This window comes from Rhynchophorus ferrugineus, unplaced genomic scaffold (assembly GCF_030347505.1).
Source record: "Rhynchophorus ferrugineus isolate W39M unplaced genomic scaffold, kcgeb_rfMv2 rfM3, whole genome shotgun sequence".
In the NCBI taxonomy this organism is placed as follows: Eukaryota; Metazoa; Arthropoda; class Insecta; order Coleoptera; family Curculionidae; genus Rhynchophorus; species Rhynchophorus ferrugineus.
The window spans coordinates 66,870,650-66,893,143 of NW_027472582.1; the positions used below are offsets into that span (position 1 = coordinate 66,870,650).

General features: G+C 28.9%; 2 protein-coding genes across 2 annotated transcripts in view; one reads left to right on the forward strand and one right to left on the reverse strand.

Annotated features, from left to right (window-relative positions):
- LOC143193307 (G-protein coupled receptor moody) overlaps positions 1-4,514 on the reverse strand; it is a 65,166-nt gene extending 60,652 nt beyond the window's left edge. Inside the window, exon 1 of the mRNA XM_076399454.1 lies at positions 4,471-4,514. Coding sequence (XP_076255569.1) covers positions 4,471-4,499 — 29 coding nt within the window. The 5' untranslated portion in view covers positions 4,500-4,514. The remainder of the gene's footprint in view (positions 1-4,470) is intronic.
- Positions 4,515-7,622: 3,108 nt separating this feature from the next.
- LOC143193306 (uncharacterized) lies at positions 7,623-21,622 on the forward strand. Its single transcript, XM_076399446.1, has 8 exons — positions 7,623-7,747; positions 11,155-11,338; positions 15,191-15,261; positions 15,316-15,484; positions 15,536-15,769; positions 17,788-18,095; positions 19,566-19,825; positions 21,418-21,622. The coding sequence occupies exons 2-8, from the start codon at positions 11,171-11,173 to the stop codon at positions 21,615-21,617; spliced, it is 1,410 nt and encodes a 469-aa protein (XP_076255561.1). The 5' UTR covers positions 7,623-7,747; positions 11,155-11,170; the 3' UTR covers positions 21,618-21,622.
- The last annotated feature ends 872 nt before the right edge of the window (positions 21,623-22,494 follow it).

Below are 22,494 nucleotides of genomic sequence, written 5' to 3' on the forward strand. Positions count from 1 at the left end.
AAGTTATAAAGGTATAGTACTAATTCGTATTATTTCTAAGAATATTAACATAACAAAACACATTAGTAAAATATACTTTTAAATAAATATTTGTGGAATTATTTTCATTTCTAATAATAAGTTTAATACATGTTTTGGGCATTAACAATATTTAATTCTAATTAACTCATACGTTGGTGTTATCAATTTGTTACTAACATTTCACCTTTAGCAAATAAACCTTGGCTATGACTATTAGAATGTAAACACCTACTTAGCAATAGCAATCTCAGAATTCGAATATTATCATATAACAAATAAACTAGTTGAATCAAGTTACGAATAAGATTACCTACCGATGTCGTGGATACATATATCAACATATATTTTAACACTGTCACGTTTAACACAACAACACAAAATAAATCTGCAATAAAAAAAAACCACATAGAAAACGAACAGGTCCCACTGATACAAAAAAACGAAATAAGGGAACTTCTTGGCGAACAAGGAAGACATTAAAATCAAATGATAGCAAGCGTAAGCAAGTGTTTGGACGTGATAAGTAACAGCTCTTGAAAGATATGGACAAACATTCGAAAACTACCCTCGCAACGTCAATCAGTTTATATCAGTTACTCGGAAGCCTATCCGAATTTAATACAAACAAAATCTCTTAGAAAAACAGTTGTATTATGAATGTATGTACAATATTTAATATTTAAATTTGATAATATCTTGTTATGTGTAAGAAAATGGAAATAGATAGTAAATAAACACATATTTTTAGGTACTATGAACTAATTTTGGGGGCTTTCTTTAATTTTATTTTTTTCAGCTAGTATTGCATCCTTTTCACGAAAAAATATTTTTATTCTTTAAACCAGCACATTTTTTCATTAATGTATATATATATTACTAACACCATTACAAAACTATGACTATAACAACCTATTATAACAACTGAGGAAAAAAATAAAAACTTAAAATACAGTCTGCATAACGCATAACTATTTTAACCGAAAATCAAGAAAATTACATGAACGAGCTTAACTTACACACCAGTACCAAAAAATATAAAGAAAAGGAGTATATATTAGCACAGAGAAAAATAATTAAGCGGAAACAACAGATAAATAAAAAAAATATTTCGAGCAGGAGAAAATGCGGGAAGGACAATTAATTTAATTTAAATAAAAATTAATTTACACAAAATCATACAGTAAATACATAGCAGTGCAGTTTCATATAGTCCTTCGGATTATTGAACAATCTAGTTGTTAAAAATAAGTTTACTATTCTAAAAATAAAACAACGTTAGCTTTTGGTTGAATTTGGTCACCATGTCAAAATCAAAGAAAAATGAATATGAGATGAACTAATCGATAAAAGAACAACATACATCAGAGGCAAATGTAGACATCAACAATAATAGATGCCGATAATAAAAGTAACAATAAATGTATTCACTAAAGAATATATCAAGAATACGTTATAAAAATAAAACAACAATGATAACAATGATTTTGATAAGATTAACAGAAAACTGTTAATAAGCTAGGAGCTACAAGAACTAAAGTAAACTTATCATAACTAAGGTATTACTTCTAATGTTAATTAAACATTTCAACTAAGAACGAGTAAAAATGTAAACTTATCCTACTGAAAAACTATGCTCTGACGTGGCCAAGCTGATATACAATTATTAAAGTTAGAATACGTTTTGAATCAAAAAAGAATACTGCATAGATTATGCGTATGTTACCACTAATTCAGGTGGGTATAGCAAGTTGTATACATATCAAGATAAGGTAGAAAAACCTGTAATGAATCATACTACAGATAATATGAAATATAGACGAGATAGGGACAACATTAAAGTGCATAGACGACATCAACTACGCCTAATTGCCGTAAGAAAAATTGACTCTGATAATATAACATTATAGACGTCAAAAATACATAATAAAAACATAATATAGATTAAATACTTATATTCTGAATTAAAAAAATCTATATAATCCTAATATTATTTTTAATTTTATAATCTTCATATAAGGAAAGAAAATTGTTGGGAAAAAAATGTGGATTAGTTGTAAATTTTTAAAATGATATAATTAACCTATACATTAAAATATTAAATAATCAAATTCGAACAATAAAAACTGTTTATAGCTATTAATAGCTTTTATTTTATAATAGTATGAAATGTTTAATAACAAATTTTAACTGTAAATAATTATAGAGTAATGCAAATAAGATAAAAAACAACACGACAGAGAGAAATAGAGATAACGTAAGAGATGTCTTGTAATTATTTATATTTATATTTAAACATTATGCATTATTATTTGATTTTATTTGTATTGTTTTCTATGTGCTTGTTTGCATTATATAAGGCAACTGTAATCTATTGAAAGTTATTTTGTACATACGTCATTTAAATATGTGACGTCAAAACCTCACAATGTTGCCACATCAACTCTGAGTTTTAGTTCAGTTTGACTTTGACATACAACAATGTTCTAATCTAAATAAAATAATTGAACAAAAATGTTATCGAATATAATTTATTTTAATATTAAAGTAGATCCAAAAACTACCGTTAATATAGTCACAATAGTCTATAGGTTAGAGTTATAATCTTTTATCACTATTGCTCTCAAGAATTTTGCATGCCTTTGACAACCGAACGACTTTGACAGGATCATTCGTTTACGCATTCGAACTAATCAGACAGCATTGTATCTCTTTTTAACTAGAATAAAATGAGAAGGAAAACATTGTCTGATTCTAAAACGAATTTACAAATTGCGGCAGGCAATACATTAAACATCTTGATGAAGTATTACTACTTTTCAATAGTTTATTATGAAAACCCAGTAAAAAAATATAAAAAAGTGAAATAGAAATATATATCTTATACATAAACATAAAATGTCTTATTAATATACATTTTTAAATCAATTATATTACTTAAGTGTATTAATATTTAACAAGTATATTAGGTATTATTTAAGAATAAATAAGTATTATTTTAGAATAATTGTAATTAATTTAAGGGCTAATTATTAAGCTTATAAATTCGCTGTAAAGGACTTTTCTTTAATTTGAACCTTCACTGTAAAAAATCGGTACAATGTCTTTTAATCAAATTATTCTCCTTTGATAGCTGCTATGTTTTCTCATCTTTCAGACAATTTACGGATTCCATCTCAAAAGAACGATATATCTTTTGAGGCTATCCACTAAGAGGTCAGTTTTTTATACCCCCAAAGAAGTGAAACGCAGCTCATACAGGCTAGGACTCATATGTCATAACAAATAGTCGTCAGAAGGATCAAGCTCTGGAGAATACGTGGGTGTGATAGTATTTCCCATTTTAATGCTTCCAAGTATGTTTTCAACGGTGTTACAACATGTGGTCGAAAGTTGTCATATTGAAGAATAATACTGTTGCCTTTGCTCGTATTTCGACCGTTCTTTTCATTGATATTGTTTGATCCCCATTGATATTTTCATCGCATAATGCCTTCAAAACTCAATAAGTTTCAGTCGCCTCTTTTTGCAAATTTAAGTTCAACCCACTGATTTTTTTGTTCACATTTCGATAAAATAACGCAATTACAACATGAAGTTAGGACAAAGGTACCAAATACGATGAATACACAGTAACAACATCTACTGTATTATTATCTGTATTTAAATGCAACCGCAATTAAAAATGCTAAATTTAATTTAAAATAAATGTAAGGTCGTCAAAAAGTAATATTGATTTTTCCTATTATACGACTTTAAAATCGCATATCTCTATTAAAATGTATTGTATACTTATGTGCTCAGACAACAAATAAAAGGTTTTGTCAACAGGCCAACCTAGAACAATGATATATAACAAAATGTTCAAACGAATATCAGGTCTCCCAACTAAAACAATATATGTGAACTGCATATTATCTATTTATATATTCAGGAAGCTTCGTACAGAGCTTTGCTACAGAGAAGATTCGTATCTTGAATTAAATAATCCCTATATTTATTTAGAATATTTTAAAACGTATAAGCTCACATTTCTTGAAGTAATTGATTCATTCTTTACCATATACGAGATTGGCAAGCCTGTAATAGATGCATAATTTAATCGAGGTTATTTATTACGCATATGATAAAATAAATTTAAAACAGATTACGTTGCAGTGTGGACGCATCACGGAAGATATTAATATGTTTGTAAAAAACGTAAAATACATCTGCTTTACAAATGTTCATCATGCATCTGTGATATATATTTAAACTTTTAATACGCATTCTGTCCGACATTAAGAATGTTGTATGTAATAAATTGTAATATGTTAAAAATGTTCGTGTATATTCCTTAAATATTTAAAAACAATTTAAAAAGTCTTGTTAGATTTGTTAGTTTCTATTTTAGTTTTATTAGAATCACTTTGATTTTTTGTTAATTACCTATAATTAATTAAAATCACTTACTTTGGTGAAAGTGAAAATAAAACATCCATTATGTCGATTCGTTACAAAAAAATATTACTAATAATATTTAGTTTTAAATAAAAAGATCTCACAAAACACTAGTACAGCACTAAACATAAGAAATTTAGATTGTGACTAACGATCAAATGATTCCAATAATCAATTTCGAATTCTAAATAATGCTAATTCCATGCAATGTAGCTAAGATTTTTCTGACGACATCACTTCACTTTTTGGTCGTGTCTGCCCAAACCATTTTAAAATGCATATTTATGCCTACATATTATAAATCACCATATTTTTTTCATTTGTTATACAGTGTGTCCAGTAAGAAAGATCAAATTTCAATATTTCTATATGGTATTTGTGTGTTTGGCATCCTGATTGAAAACAAAAAGCAACTTTGATGCCTTCTGTTTCCGGTTAGTTGCAACCCAAGATCTGAAATTTTGCTTTTTTAAATAACATTCTAAGAGAAACTTAATTATTAAACATTCTTATTATTAAACAGACTACCTAGAAAAAATCGCGTGTTGTTTTAGCTCTGGTTTTCTATAAATATAATCAGTTTAATTTCCTTGAAATATTTCCTAAATTATTTTAGCCCCATACTGAAAAAGCACACATGATTATTAGTGACACATGTAGTTAGGGAAAATTCACCGATATTCAAGTATCTCCTAACCACAAAATATTGACAATTTAGAAGGGTATCTTAAATGTGCGCAGGTGCTACAGTGTTTTAGTTCTTTAATTTGCCGCCAGGTGGCTCGAAGTATATTTCCTAAGGCCTATTCTAAAAAAGTAAAAAGGCGTAGTGTACATATGTTTATATTTGGTGGTATTTCTATGTGGTAATTATATGCTTCCTATAGAAATAATCTGACTTATATACAAAGAATTTCGGTTTAGTTTTTTTTTTTTTGACAAAGCTTTTGTTGAAAGCGTCTCTTTCATTGCTGACAAAGAAAACTTAAAAAACTTATGAACTTACATGTTAAATATTATTATTTTTTTAATTGTGTTTTTATGGTTCTTTTTTAGTTAAATGATTTGTTTAAATCTTAACACTTCGCAAGTGTTGCCTCCCAGGATGTAGTACCATTCCAAATAGAATACCTAGAAATCCTAGGGATCCTGCTCTATATCAGACATGGCTTTTAGCAAAAAATAATTAAAAACTTGTGGGAATCTCTTGTGAGATCTTAAATTAGAACAAAAGAGTCTGTAATGTACATTTTGCAAATTACAAACCGAAATGTAGAAGAGCATTTCTTAACAGGGATATGGTTTCCAGTTGTTATTTACATTTTAAGTCTTTTATAATGTATAAAAAAACAAAATTTATAATTTTAAAAAAATTTTCATCCTCAAATTTCAAAATTTATTTCGATCTCCAGAACCGAAGAAGTGTTGAATTAGAATTTTAAATTAGCTTTAAACATTCCTTGGTTCTAATATCATCAATAGATTTAAAGTAATGTCCGCAAGTGTTGTTTGAGTTTAGTAAGCACCCATAAATCAGACGGAGTAAAATCAGGTAAATAAGGGGATTACCAAATTATGACAATTGAATTTTATGAAAATCTGTAGCAAAAAAAAGACACATTATTATATTTAAATATCAGAGACTAAAGATTATTAAACCGCAATCACAAAATTAAAGGATTAAGTAGAGATATTCATGGGATTTATGTTTTTAAATTAGAATAAAAAATGAAAATAAAAGCTTATTAATAGGTTACATTACAAGTTGTATCAGGTTACTGATAATAAATATCGGTTTTTTATCAAGGTAATTTTATTTACTAGCATAAGAAAACTGAACTGATCTTAGATTATTTTGAATAATTCCATCATTTTTAAATATAAGCGAATACGTCTAAAAAGGTTTCTCTTCGGATATTTATTCAACGAAACGATTGACCTTATTGATAGTAATCACAAATTGATAATTATAGAAAACTTTCTAATAATCTAATCTATTGATTTCATTTATGTCATTAGGATCGTTATATATTATATAACATATATAATATTCAAATACAAATATCAATAAAAATATATGGGAATTTCATTACAATATATGATATAACGTGCTTTGTAATACACATCAACTATTATATAGTCTATCTAAAGTTTTTTTTGTACATATTTCATCAAGATGTTTAATGTATTGCCTGCATGTATTGCCAATTTATAAATTCGTTGTAAAATCAAACAATATTTTCCTTCTAATTTTATTCTAGTTAAAAAGAGACACAATGCTGCCTAATATGTTTGAATGTGTAACCGAAAGAGCCTGTCAAAATCGTCCGGTTGTCAAACGTATGCAAAATTCTTCAAAACAATAGTGATAAGAGATTATAAATCGGCAAACGTTATTTTAATGCTTTGCTTGTTTTATAAATTTAAAATCGCTGCTTATTATTAATCTGATTGAAAAAGCGGATGACAAATCAAGATCACCTTGATGTTAACTCTATCATAGATTAAATATATGAAATGTATAAAAACAGTGAGTAGCTTTTCAATACACATATAATTTAATACAATTATTTCAAGGGAAAGTGTTAGTCTGAAAAGTATCGAAAAGGTCAAATGATACTTCCGGATATTGTTTTCAAAAGAATAAAATTTTTAAAAGCCTATAATAAAATTAAGGAAGACTTACTATTTCTATTTATGTATTTTGTTGATATAGCAAATGCATCAAGAATAATGCAGTATTTAAATCCAACTTTATCAAGAAAGATGTATAGAGGTATTAACAGAACAAACGAAGGAGAAATACAGTGATATCAAAATATCTTTACAAGGAAACACTGTACCGAAGAAAATAATAACTAAACGTAAGAGGTAAATATGCTCTCTAATGAAAATAAAATATATTACTTGGATATAAAATTGTTAATTGGGTAAATGTAGTTGTATTACCTGGAGGCCTAATCCACCTAGGCTCCGATGAATACAACTACAAACGCGCCTAGAACTATAAATACTAATGAGTAAATATAATCAAGCATAACGCTAACCTACAAACTAGTATAAATGTGTACTTAATTGTAGTTGTAAATTCATGGAAGACTTATTATTTATATTTATGTATTTTGTTGATATAGCAAATGCATCAAGAATAATGCAGTGTTTAAATCCAACTTTATCAAGAAAGATGTATAGAGGTATTAACAGAACAAACGAAGGAGAAATACGGTGATATCAAAATATCTTTACAAGGAAACACTGTACCGAAGAACATAAGATCTAAACGTAAAAGGTAAATATGCTCTCTAATGAAAATAAAATATATTACTTGGATATAAAATTGTTAATTGTGTAAATGTAGTTGTCTTACCTAGAGGCCTAATCCACCTAGTCTCCGATGAATACAACTACAAACGCGCATAGAACTATAAATACTAATAAGTAAATATAATCAAACATAACCCTAACCTACAAACTATTATAAATGTGTATTTAATTGTAGTTTTACGTTCATCGATAATATATGTATTAGACTCACTATAATGTTAAATTGAATATTTGAATGAATTATATTTGAGAACAGTATTTCTGTTTTATTATTTTATTTAGATTAGAATTGTGCTGTATTTCACTGCCAAACTGAACTGAACATTTTGATATCACAGATTTAGATGATGTCCAAAATAACTTTATATGAACTGTATATTAGGCGCTTATATATATTTTAAACACCGATATCTATTGACGGAAATGTAAGGTTCTAATGCAATCAACTGTTAAACAACCTAACCCAACTATTAAATTCGATAGTTTTGACATTTCTCTGCATAAAATAACAGTTATCGTTTAAGTATTATCCATTGAACCTTCATAATTACATTTTCAACATTCATTCCTTGATATATGGTTATGATTGGACCATGGTATGATTTAAAAAGTCCATCAAATACTTTTAGAAACTCACGGTGATTGTTTTTAGCAGTACAGGATAATTCTGACTGAGTTATATAATAAGCTTGACTGAAAAAAATTGAACGAAAGAACGCCAATGCATGATTATACGTAACAGAACACTTAAATCAAACTAAATCATCAATGAAGATCATTATAAATAGACTCTGGTCATGAACTTTGTAGCATGTAAATGTACATGGAAATGTTTACACAGAAAACCATAAACGTTGTCCAACCAACTAATACCTGCTTGCGTTGATGAGAAATAACTTGTTTGAACATTATATGAAGACATCAAAAATTGGGTTTTTTTCGTCAATAGTCTCAAGAAATTAACTATTTTTCCATCATAAAAATTAATGACAATAAAAGATTATCAATAAAAGAGAAATTATCATTTTTTCATTTTAAATATTACCCCTATCTAATTGGTCTACATAAATAACAAAATGTAAAACAGAAACCAAAAATTATCAAATCTTATATCTTAATACTTTCAGAATTTATTATATTAAAAATGAATCACATAAATTATAACTATATAATAAACAATGGGATCAAATATAATTATTATATTAAATCAGATAAAATTAAAATCAAATAATATGTAGTGGAAAGATTAATTTTAATATACCTCTTAGGCGTACTATTCTAATATTTACTGTAATAAGCTGAAAAGATATTATGACAATCTAGTTTGTAATCAGAAAAAAATAAGAATGAATGCCTTATCAACACATTCCAACAATGGAAGGAAACATTATTATCGATGGTGTGTATTTATTGATGTTATCTGAACAACTGTATCGGGTCGCTTAGAATAATTCGTTAATATATTACAGAACAGTGTTTGTAACAGTAAAGATTCGTAAGTACACCTTAAAATTTATATATTATTTTCCGAAATTTTCCGAGCCACAAACTAAAACTTTTGTCAATTAGAAGAAGCTAGCCCTGGTGAATCCGACAGGTTAAGGTAGAATATTCAGATTATATATTACAAAATATATATTCAATATTCGATTATTATTATATTCGGCTAGATATCTTTAATTAGGTTGTGAGAGCTTATGAAATATCTAAATTAGATTAAAATAACCTTTTTTGAGGTTTGTAACAGATTTAGAAGATTTCCAGTTATTTTTCCACTATGGAACCATGTAGTGTCAATTATTCTTCTATCTTAACTAGTCCAGTATCTCAAATGTATTTACAAATATGCTTCTATGTATAGTATCTACTATATTTGTGAATATAATAACAGGTGCAACAAATGAAATAACCACACTAATTAAAATTTACATAGCACTCTGTCAAAATTGTTATTTATTTATCATTTTAATAATTTTATACAAAATATAATACTCATATTTTTTATAGTTTGTATAATACTATAAGTGTAAATGATTGTATTTGTATTTAAAATTATTATTTATTATTTAATTAAGCGGTAGAAGAGCCCGTCTATTTACTGGCATATAAAAAAATATGTATTTATAAAAAACGATATTTTCTGCTATCATACCGTAGATAAGATATGACATTATGCTGAACATTAAGCTGAAACATCATTAAAATTATATATTAAAATATTAACTACTAGACATTTAGTGCCTAAGAAGCGGTTTATTAGCCCTTAATTACTAGCGAGATGTGTTCTGTTCGATAAATTAAGGTACTCTTTTACTTTACATATTTATAAGATAATTGCATGTATTTTGACCATTGTTTACTTAAAACAGACATTTAACAACTTTTTCCACACTTACTGGCAACAACAACTGTGTAGGAAGAAAGATATTGGCTTGGCATCCATTTCCTCTGCATTTCGAAGACATATGCCAGCCAAGCCATGTTGCATCAATCCGAATAAGTTGTAATCAATAGATGCTATGTCTGATGAATACGATGAGTGCGACAGAACTTCAAGAACAGCAATTCACCAAATGCCAAGCTGCCTAATCTGTCTTTGAGAGCTTGAGCTGAGTCTTCCCACTAAATAACTCAATAATACTAAATAAAACAGTTATTTTATGTAGGAATATATCTAAACGATCGAACTTAACAATTAAGTCAGTTTGTTTAAAAGTTGGTTTTAACCGATAGTTACAACTGTTCAAGATACATGCAATCATTTAATAGAGTGCTGTGAAAAAATGTAAATTCAATGGTCACTTTTCCCAATTTCAACTACTATAATAATGTTTTAAATAAAATATAAAAATACAACATACATAATATAAAATAATACAAAATATTCTTCACCCTAAATGAAACTGAGAATATCTAAGAACTTTAACTACTTAATTATTATTGTTTTTTTGTAATCCACTTCTTAGTTTTGAACAATTTTCCTCTGAATAAGCTTTATTTATTTAGATGTTTTATTTTGTTTTAGAATATTCAATTCAATTGTTTTTAGAGGCAAATATAATAATATAGTGGCAAAAATGTAACTAGTTAAATAATATAAAAGAAATAATTTTAAAATATTGACATTAGTACTTAAATATTTTTATTTGATTTAAAAGATAATATTAAAATAATAAAGATAAGTAAAATAAGTGTTCTGTTCATTCATTAAATTCATTAATTTGAATGGAACCATATTTAGAAATATATACCTATCTCGTATAATATATTCGAAATCAAATACTTGTATATTTATTTTTACAGCACTTCAAAACCATTAGATTACAACTTTGTTTTATTCCCGATTTCTGTTATTTGCTTTTTTTATTTTAGAAAGTGTCCGTTAATTATGAGAATACTAACGCAGTGTTTTTGGTTTTGTTGCCTCTTATCTTTAACAATGTTATGGACATGCTTTATGCATTATAATATGATTAAATCCAATGAATATTTAAATGAATCAGTACCGGCATCTAGGATAAATCATAATTTAGTTGAAAAAGTCAACTTTACCAAGGTAAGTAAACAGTTAGTTGCTAAGAACTGTAATGTACTAAGTTGTTCAACAAGTTGAAATGATTCAATGATAACAAAAACACATTTATAGCTCTTTACCTCTATACCGATGATTAATTTGTTAAACTTTTATTCGGCATTCAAATTGTTGTAATCTTTGGCGCTGGATTTGTCTTTCAACTGTCACATCTTAATTTCTTACTTTGCTTTGCTTTTGGACACTCTCCAGAAGAAATATACAGAAATTACATAAAACAGACTATTCTAAAAGCATCAGGCCTACGGATAGCTAAGTCATGTGTTAAAATAAGCCTCTTCCACTCGCGTCAACACACAAGCTTCAACATCTGTATCAGATCGGTCAAGGAGTAAGTTGCTTACTAGTATTTTTAAAATTAATATAAAATGAATTTGACAAATCGTTTTACAATTAAAATCAGCTAATAACAGGTCAATTGAAAAGTCCCCGGCCTACCATAGTAAAACACATTTTTTGGCAAAATTATTTTTTTTATTCAACATAATCCCCTTCAATACAATCAATCAATTTTTGTAGTATGATTTGCCCTTTGCTTCAAAATAGGCCTCAATTTCGACAATCACCTCTTCATTCGACGAAAATGTCTTCCCAGCGAGCATTCTTTTAAAATCTGAGAACAGAAAATAGTCGCTGGGGACCAGATCTGGGGAATATGGTGGATGAGGAAGCAATTCGAAGCCCAATTCATGGATTTTTGCCATCGCTTTTACTGACTTGTGACACGGTGCATTATCTTATTGAAACACCACTTTCTTTTTCTTCAACTGTAGCTGTTTTTCGGCAATTTCGTCCTTCAAACGGTCCAATAACGCTATGTAATAGTCGCTGTTCATGGTCCTTCCTTTTTCAGGTAGTCAATGAAAATTATTCCATGCGCATCCCAAAATACAGACTCCATAACCTTGCCAGCCGACTGGTTTTGTGAATTTTTTTAATGTTTCGTTGGTAACAACCTCTTTTGGGCGTCCACTGCGTTCACCACTTTCGGTACTCATTTCACCACGTCTAAACTTAGCATACCAATCCTTGATGGTTGATATTCCCGGGGCAGTGTCCGGAAACTCGGCATTAAGCCACACTTTTGGTTCAATTGTATTTTTTCCCATCAAAAAGCAATATTTTATCAACATGCGAAATTACTTTTTATCCAGTTTTTTTTTACAATAACAAAAATTGCTTCACTCAAAATGCTATAATTCACAAACTAATGATCCGACAACTGCCAAATTTATACACGCATCTTTTGAGTGTTAGGACTAACAAAAAATTTATGGATTTATTCTAAATCTATGTATCATACCGGGAACTTTTCAATTGACCTGTTAGAATCATCCTAAGATGCCTGAAAGAGTTTCATAAATTTTAGGAGAATATATTCGACTTCCAAGGCTGACAAAAATAGAAGAAATTGATAAAAACAACAATATACATACCAAAGTATGTTAAGTTAATTCATATGAGTTTATATGATTTCAATTCAAATTTTATCATTTCAAAATAATACCCAATATATACTTCATTACTAGTAATACATGTTTCTCAAAATCTATTAGGTGTATGACTTAATTTCTACTTATATCTTTTCGAGCTTAAAATTGGAAGTAAAAATTTTGTTTTGTTGTTTCAAGGGACCGAACACAAAATTTCCGAGCTCTATCCTATGAAATAACAGCATTGAATGTTTGAAAATAATTCTCGCATATGTTGTTCGAATACCACCTAGGTCAAAGTATGGGTACACGAAAACAAAAAAACTTTTGGCGAACTATAGAAAAATATATTTTTATGAAAATCGCAAACTTAAAAGCCAAATGTAAATCCAGGCCACTCAGTAAATCGATAGCAAAAGAGTACATCCATTTAAAGAAAGTCCTACTGTATATCTGATAGGACATACGAATTACTGTAAATCGGATAAAACTCTAGACTATTATATCTATTAATCTAACGTTAACAAATAACGAACCGATCGGGAAGGATTTGCCGAAGAACACAACAATCAAATTCAGCAATCAAACTGTAATAATGCTCTAGAAATTAAAAAAGCAATTAAAAAAGTTAATTGTCTACAGAAATTATAGAATAAAACAGACAGAACAAAACAAACCCATAAATATCTGCGAAACGTAATAACTGACAGGGAAACAGACTATTTCCTCTGGAAGCCCACCAAAAATATAAACCGAACATGTTTACATAGTCCAATAATAAAAGATCTAGGTGGAAATTGAGCACGCAATAATTAACAAATATCTGAAGCACTCTGACGTACTATAGGAATAAGACTTAAAAGAATCATTTGATTATTAGTAAAGCAGTGAGCTGCATTTAAGATATAAAAAATAAATAAGATATGCATAAAAATATTTTAGAGCAAATTCTAGGTTGGTCAAAAACGACCTGTAACAATTTATAAATTGCATAAGCTCACAGGGAACAATAAACCATATTTCTTAAGATTCATTGTATTTTTATATGAAACAATTTTCTGAAAACTGTTAAAATTAAATCATACAGCTAAAACAGAATTCTCGGTACTTAAACATTCAAATTCTTACCATTATTACTAGTGTTGGGAACTATCGACTAAAAACATTCGAAACAGTCGATAGTCACAAAACAGTCGAAACAGTCGATAGTCAAAAAACTAGCAAATGCACGGTTCAACTGTTTTTATTAATTCGTGAAGTCAGATGAAGAAGAAGAAGAAGAAGAATCCTTTCCTGTATAAATTGTGAGAGTGTAAGGGACGGAGATAATTGCTTGGAGCAGTTAATGTTGTTATATGTGCTTGTATTTTTCAACTTTAGTATAAGCGAGATGGAGATTCTTTCACTTACTAATTTTAAAAAGAAGAGGAAAAAAATATTACTGAACACTATTAACAAAACAATTAATAATTTCATTTTAAACGAAGTAGAATTACTTTTATATTTGAATGTCCTGTGGATCTGTAAAAAGCTTCTGTAAGATTTGTAAAAAGGAATGGAATTTTTCTATAGAATGGAATAATACCCCACAAATGTTTTATCGTATTTTAATGTGTTAATTGATATTGTTTAATAATATACTATAATAAATATAAACAATACAATAGAATTTAAACAAAACCTAAAAACTAAAGATATACAATAATCATAAATGCTAAATAAAAATTGAACTTATACCTAATCATATAAAAAAAACTAATTCATGACATAATTAAAAATGATCACACAATAACTGCTAAGGCTTTTTTAAATAAAGTAAATGCTTTATTTATTATTGAACGGAAATATTTCTTTACAAAGATCAAGAAAGTAATCGAAATATTACCTATTATTGCCATAAAATCAGTTAAAAGTATTTTACTATTTATAGTTCACAATTTTAATCTTTTTACCCTATTACATTAACAATCTTGAAAAATATTGTTCCAAAATGCCGCTATACTAATGTAAATTTATTGTTATTTGCAAGAAAACCACCAAAAAAATCATAAAACCATATACATATAAATATTTATTACATATAAATCTGTGTAAGCATAAATTGGTTACATTTTTGTCAAGGTTGCGGCTAGGACGACAGAGTCAGAACGTTAAAACTCAGTCGAATGAAACTAGTAGAACCATAAATAGTAACTAAAAGTAAACGACTGAAACCGTCGATAGTAAATAGTAACAAAATCAGTCGGACCGAAAATAGCGACTGAAACAGTTGATTAAAACAGCGACAAAATTAGTCAATTACTCAGTCAGTTGATCGTCGATTTCAGTCTATAGTTCCCAACACTAATTACTACTAATTACAATAAAAAAAGACATATTCTAGGTTCATAATATCGATATTCAAAACTTAGAACACCTAAAAGACCATTGGCAATACGTGTACGACGATCCACAGTGGGTAAAACGTCACATTCGTATTAATCCCCTTTATTGAAATGATATTTTCAGATCCAAATTCCTAGTATTCTCCGCTTATTACGATGATCGAAAAGAAGAACGCTTCGTTCGAGTAATCGCAGCTGGTAAAACAAAAAAACCTCAAAAGGTATTGTGTCGATTATACTACCACGACTCTAACAAAACCATTCAGTCTAGATTAGTTGAAGGAAGTCACGTGGTAAGTTGCTAACTTTCATTTTAAAAGGGATGTGTATAGATCTAATTTTAGTTAATTCAAGAAAACTGGAACCTGCCTTATAGCGCTCGATATGTATTGTGTCCGATACACGAAGAACAGATACCTCACGCAGTAGGCATTCTTTCAGATGTAGGAAATTCATTAAATATCTTGAAAGTTACCACTAATATTGTTCGAAATGCATCTTGGAATGTCTACCAACTACCCACAGCAGTTGAAGATATAGCAGTGTGTGTGAAACCATTTTATGATGAATATAATATAGTAAGTTTTGTTTACATTTTTAATCACAATTATTGATCTTGTTATTGTGTGTTAAGTGCTTATTGATCTATTGGTGAAAATAACTGTTTCAAATTCTATGGTTTTCATGTCTCTCTACATAAAATAATAGTTTTTAATTTAGTATAACAAACGATATTGTTATGGAGCATTCGACAAGATGTGGCACAATGGGCTATTCTACAAAATAAAAAAAAAACTTTATCACACTTTTTCCTATTATTCTCAAATGTTCTATTTAATTCAGGAGTACCACAAGACAGCACATTGGGTGCAGTTCTGTATCTATTATTCACAGTTGATATACCCCCTCAAGCTAATGCCACTACAACGTATGTTACTACAATCCTTACTGCAACTGTAATTCCGAGACCACAAACTCTGATGCATGGCTCAAGCAGTAGCATACTAAAGCCAATGCGGTTCATCCTGCATCATCTTCAATTTCATGACGAATATTGTCTTTAAGATGTTGAATCGTTTGGGCTTATTCACATAAACTTTTGATTTTAAAAAACCCATAAGAAAAAGTCTGGTGCTGTTAAATCCGGAGAGTCATTCAATAATTGAATTATTCAACGAGTTGTGTGTACCCCATACTGCTGTAACCACATGTCCTTTACTCCTTATTCTTCTATTTCAGGCACAAGAAAATTTCGATTCATGTCTTGGTACAGTTCAGCAGTAACAGTAACAGTAACTAACTAACAAATAGTGTTTTCAGCATTAATATCACACCATACAGTTGTTGTTAGTGGATGTAATGATGTTTCATAAATTTATTGAAGATTTTGTGTTCCTCAAAACCGACTGTTCTGTTTATTGACGTGGCCACTGAGAAGAAAATGCGCTTCATCGCTCATTATCAATTTAGACGAAAAATCTTCAATTTCATCAGACAGCCTTAGGATTGCATTACTGTACTCAACTTATTGATCAGGATCTCTTGGTAGCAATTTTTGGACTAATTGAGTTTTGTACGGGAACATTTTGAAATCAATTTTCAAAATTCGTCTTAAACTGTCCGCAGAAATGTGTAACTTGGAACCACGTCACCGAGTTGATATTTCTGGAGACTCTGCTACACCATTGCACACCAGAGCCACATTTTCATCCTTACGAGACGTTCGTTGTCTTCCAAAACATACCCTGTGTGTTATCGTACCGTACTGTCGAAAATTCGCATATAAACGATAAATTGTATTTTTGTGAGGTACTGGACGATTAGGATATTTTTAACGCAATTTCCACTGAGTGGCAATAATGGAAAGATTATATTCAATAATTATCGTCACTATTTCTACTCGTTCTTGTGGCGTATATTTATCCATAATAAAATTTCTACATAGTTAATACGTCTACATAGTTGTCAAACGCTAGTAAATGGCCATCTATAAAGCTATGCTGAAATCTACATCTACGAGGCAAAACCAACCACAGTAACTCGAGAAAGAACTTAAGTCATACATCAAGAACTATCAAGCCAAAGTAGAACAACCTATTAACCAGTTAGCTGTTGAACTGCAGGGAATGATTTCTCTCTCCTAAAGAGAAATAGAATACCAGATCTAGCATCAAAATTCGCAGAAGATGAGAATAGTATCACTGGGTGCACAACTCAATTAATGATATAATTACCAATGAAAATCTGGCAACATATTAGATTATTGTTTCATTCAGATTACTAAGTAGTGCAACAGGAAAAACGTAGAAAAAGTCTCACTGAAATATGAAATGAGGCATGCTACTTATGGGAATTAAATAGAAATGCAGAATTTTTATGAACGAATAGAGATGTTTCAATCTCTTCTTTGTAATACTTAAGGAAGTTTAAATTTGTTTAAAAATATTTAGTTCTCAAAATAATAATGTTCCGTAATGCTCATGATGAATTACATGATGAATTACCATCCCATTTTAAAATATTTTTTATCTGTGTTTTTATTACTTTTATTGTAGTAATATTAACTAATAATACTGCATTATGTTTATTATTCCAGGAAACCGAATTAATTGAATTTATAGAATTACATCGAATATTAGGCGTGAAGCATTTTTATTTTTACAATCACACCGTGGGACCACAAGTAGACTGCCTTCTACAAAACTACATAAGCTATGGAATAGTAACGATAATTAATTGGGAGTTACCTTTAGTTTCAAGGAAGGATATACGAACTGAAGGGATTTTTGCCGCTCTTAATGATTGTTTATATCGGACAATGGGCTTATATTCCCACGTATTGTTTGTCGACGTGGATGAGTATATAATACCGCAAAAAACAGACAATTATAAAGAAATGATAGGGTACGTAATTTATTAACAAGCGCATAAACAATTATTAAGTGTTGGAAATAATTCGTAACGTTTTCATAACTTCTTTATTCACATCAGCAGTAGATGCCACCTTCTTCTACTTTATTACAATGCACAAATGCACCAATTTTATAGCATATAAACTAGAGAGTTTGGTTAAATACCATGAGTGAAATCGACTGAAAACAGTTGAAACAGTCGAAACAGTCGACAGTCAAAAAATAGTAATTACTATTTTCAGTCAAATTCACGGTTCGACTGTTTTATTCAATTCGTGATGTCAGACGAAGATGTACGAATTCTTCCCTATATAAATTGTGAGAGAGGAAAGGACGGAGATAATGGCTTGGGACAGTTAATTTTATATGTGGTTATATTTTCCAACGGTATATAAATAATATGAATAATATAGATGTATAAATTCCTTCACGAACTAACTTTAAAAAAGAAAAGGAAAAAAATTACTGAATACTATTATAATAATAATACATAACATGCAATTTATAACTTAATTTTAAACGAAGTAGAATTAATTTTATATTTGAATGTTCTGTGGATTTGTAAAAAGGAATGGAATTTTTCTATGAAATGGAATACCCCTCAAATGTTTCATAGAATTTTAATATTTTAATTGCTACTTTTAAATAATATACTCTAATAAATATACACAAAAGAATTTAAACAAACCCTAAAAAAATTCACAATAACCATAAATTCTATATAATAATTAAACATATACATAATCATAGAAAAAAAACTAATCCATGACATAAATAAATATGAACTGAATGAAATGATATTTTATGATGTTTTATTTATTATTGAACGGAAATATTTTTTAACAAAAATCGAGAGAGTAATCCAAAGATTACCTATTATTGCCATAAAAACAGTCAAAAGTATTTTACTATTTATCATTCACAATTTTAATATTTTTACCCTATTACATTCACAATCTTGAAAAATATTGTAACAAAATGCTGTAATATTAATATACAATATGTTGTTATTTACAAGCGAACTACCAAAAAATCATAAAACTGCATATATTATATATAAATCTATGTAAGCATAAATTGGGTACATTTTTGTCAAGGTTGTGGTTAGAACGACAGAGCCAAAACGTTAAAAATCAGTGGAATGAAACAAGTAGAACCAAAAATAGTAACTAAAAGTACGACTGAAACAGTCGATAGTAAATAGTAACAAAATCAGTGGGACCGAAAATAGCGACTGAAAACAGTCGACTGAAACAATCAGTGGTAAAAAGTAGTAAAATCAGTTGAACCAAAAATAGCGACTGAAACAGTCGATAGTAAAAAGTAGTCAATTACTAAACAGTCGATAGTCAATTTCAGTTTATAGTTCCCAACACTATATAAACCCCTAAATTAATTCCAACACATAATATATTCGAAAATGTTTGTTATTTATCATAAAATAGCACGTTTACTTTTCCAGAAACATCAACAAGCATCCAAAAATTCTGACCATGGGTGCATTTTCAATCCAAAACGCATTTTTCTATAGACAATGGCCAGACGACGAGGAATTATCGGGCCATGGGGATGAACTGGCTTCAAAATTAATCACGCTAAGGAAAACGCGAAGACGCATAAAACTTAACATCCACAGGATCAGATCAAAATATATCGCTAGACCGGAAATGGTTACTACGGTCGGAAATCACTTCATTTGGAATTTTTTGGATAAGAAAATTGGTAAATTATATAGTATTTTAATCGAATAAACGCCTGTGGTTTTGTTTTTATGAAAATTAATGTTTTTTATGATTCACATCAGCTTCGAATTAGTTCAATTCTATGTCAAACAAACAATGTCTTTTGTGACTATTTCATGACTTGACTCATTTTAAAGTATATAGGTTTTACCTTGAATTGCCTGAGTTTTACAACTTCATCTAACATGAATCTTTATCTCCTATATCCAGTCTGCTTTATATATATTTGAATTTCTAATTTTTGGTGGTTATTCAACCTACCAATTCCTAAATCATAATCTAGAATCTATATCTATTGCTTAATCAAATAAAATAGTGGCAAAAGTTGTAATCATCGGTTTTCAGTGTCACCATACGCATTTATTAGGTTGTTCAGTATTTTCATGGAAATGAAAAAAGAAATTCCGAAAAGGAAAATAAAAACCTATTAATGGTTAGAAAAAGGGCCTTTTTTCAGGAAATTTTCATTTAATGAATTTTTTTTTGCTTGAAGGAATTCTTTGAGTTCTGTGAAAAGGATCGAAAGTCAGAGAGAACTGAATTTGGCGAATAAGACAATTCCTACTTTATTTCACTAATTTTGAAGCTATATAAACAGCCTTATCTTAATTTAAAACTAATTTTTCTTCATAAAAGCAGATATTTTTAAATAAATTGCATCCATATGGTTAATTCGGTGATAATACGTGAACAAAATTTCTTTTATTTATTTTATTAGTCGATTGCTTAATACGAACTCTGTTCAAGATTGTAAATCTGAGCTCAAACTACATCTTAGTCTGTTGTTTAATGACGAAATGACGCAGACAATAAAAAAACCAACTGGAACAATTTCTTAGTGGATTGTTTAACACGAACTCTGTTCAAAATTGAAAATTTGGGTTCAAACTACATCTTAGCCTGTTGTTTAATGACAAAACGACACACACATCAATAAGACCAACTGGAACACTTTCTTAGTCGATTGCCTAATACGAACCCTGTTGTGCCAAGGTTCGTATTACTTATTATTTATGTTCTTATTATTATGATTATGTCAAGTTGTTTTGTACACTTCCATTTTACTTTTGCTCGATAATTATTTTTTATTAATGAATTATCTATTTATAAAGAGTTAGAAATTCGTGTTTTTTCTTCCATTACTTTAGATTTCTATATCCAGATCCTTAAATGCATTTACTTGTTCTAGTTTAACACCCTCAATTTAGATATATTATTACTTCTGACTTTCCCATCACCATGAATTCTGTTTAGCTTTTATTCATTGTCATTTCATTTTCTCTAAGTATCAGATCACATTTGTTTAAGATCTGTTGTAGATGTTCTGGCCTATCAGTTCCTATTATTATATGATTTGTAAAAACACCTACCGGCATTTCCATTTTTTCCTTATTTTCATACCCTATATGTAGTTTCCAACATAAGGACAGTTCTTAGATACGAATCTCTACATATTTAATATCATAAATAGTTATGTATCAAGAAAATGTTGACCAATGAATTTCAAACTTGTTGGTGAATAATAATTTTACTTTAACTAATATTATAAACTTTGTATTGTTCTTATTTCAGGTGTCATTAATGTTGATCCGCAGGATGTTTTGATGCATCATTACAGAGTTTGTGAGTTTGGTGGAAACGACTGTGTTAATCAATCATCGATTATTGATCGAACTGTTTATAAGTATAAATCGGACTTATTGCAATCAGTTTCAAAAATATATGATGAATTAGGTAAAACATGTAAATTGTCTCAAAATAAAACATCTTAAAAATGTTTTCTGTGTTTTACTACAATATTTTTATCAACAGACATCTCACGTGCTTAGTAATATTATGATTAATGTGAAATCACTTGAATAAAATCATACATTATTTTGAATTACATTAAAAATATTTTTGTCAAACGTTAACTTTAATAGATTTGCAAATATACGTTTGCAGATAAAGATCCAATTTACAATTATTTATATTATTAGTTACTATAACAGAGAGGTACAAAAATATAAAAGAGATGGCTGAAAATATGAAAAGAAACGAGAGGGACATTTAAGAAATCACATATATAAAATACACATTCACTCTTATGTTGAAAATTGTATAAATATTTTCGTTGTCAATTTTTTTTATTTTGGTGCATTTATAATATGAACTACGTCGTTTCGAAGATATTAGGGTACATATAAATCTCTTTGTTCAATAAAGACGTTAAAAATAATACAAAATTTTCTGTTTTTTATATATTTTAAAATCTCCTTTTTACCAACGAGGGTTTATCTGGACTGGACTACTGTTTAACGTGAGCGCCGAACAACGTTCCTCGGCATCCAGCAAGACAGTCTTACCCAGCCTGGTTACTGGTGTGAATGGGATGGTTATAGCTTGTCGGATTTGCCACTGTCGCCTATAAAGACATTTACAATTAAAATCACAAATATAAAGTATATCCGTGTCCCAGCAGGATTCAAACCCGTGACTATCGCAACAGTAGGAGAATAGGTCATGTTTCCGTTACCTCAAGAGTATAAGTAACAAATAGTTGAGTTTCCATGAATTTTGTCATTCCTAACAAAAGCCTAAAACGTAAACTTTCTAAATATTTTGATTGTTCGAAATACATTGATTGTTTTGTTGTAGGTCTGTATTCTA

Excerpts from the sequence above, each read along its gene's own strand:
- LOC143193306 (XM_076399446.1), top strand. The coding sequence starts at position 11,171 with ATGAGAATACTAACGCAGTGTTTTTGGTTTTGTTGCCTCTTATCTTTA. Across the intron at positions 15,485-15,535 it reads TAGTTGAAGGAAGTCACGTG|TTAATTCAAGAAAACTGGAA; the intron begins GTAAGTTGCTAA and ends ATCTAATTTTAG. Across the intron at positions 19,826-21,417 it reads TTTTTTGGATAAGAAAATTG|GTGTCATTAATGTTGATCCG; the intron begins GTAAATTATATA and ends TTCTTATTTCAG.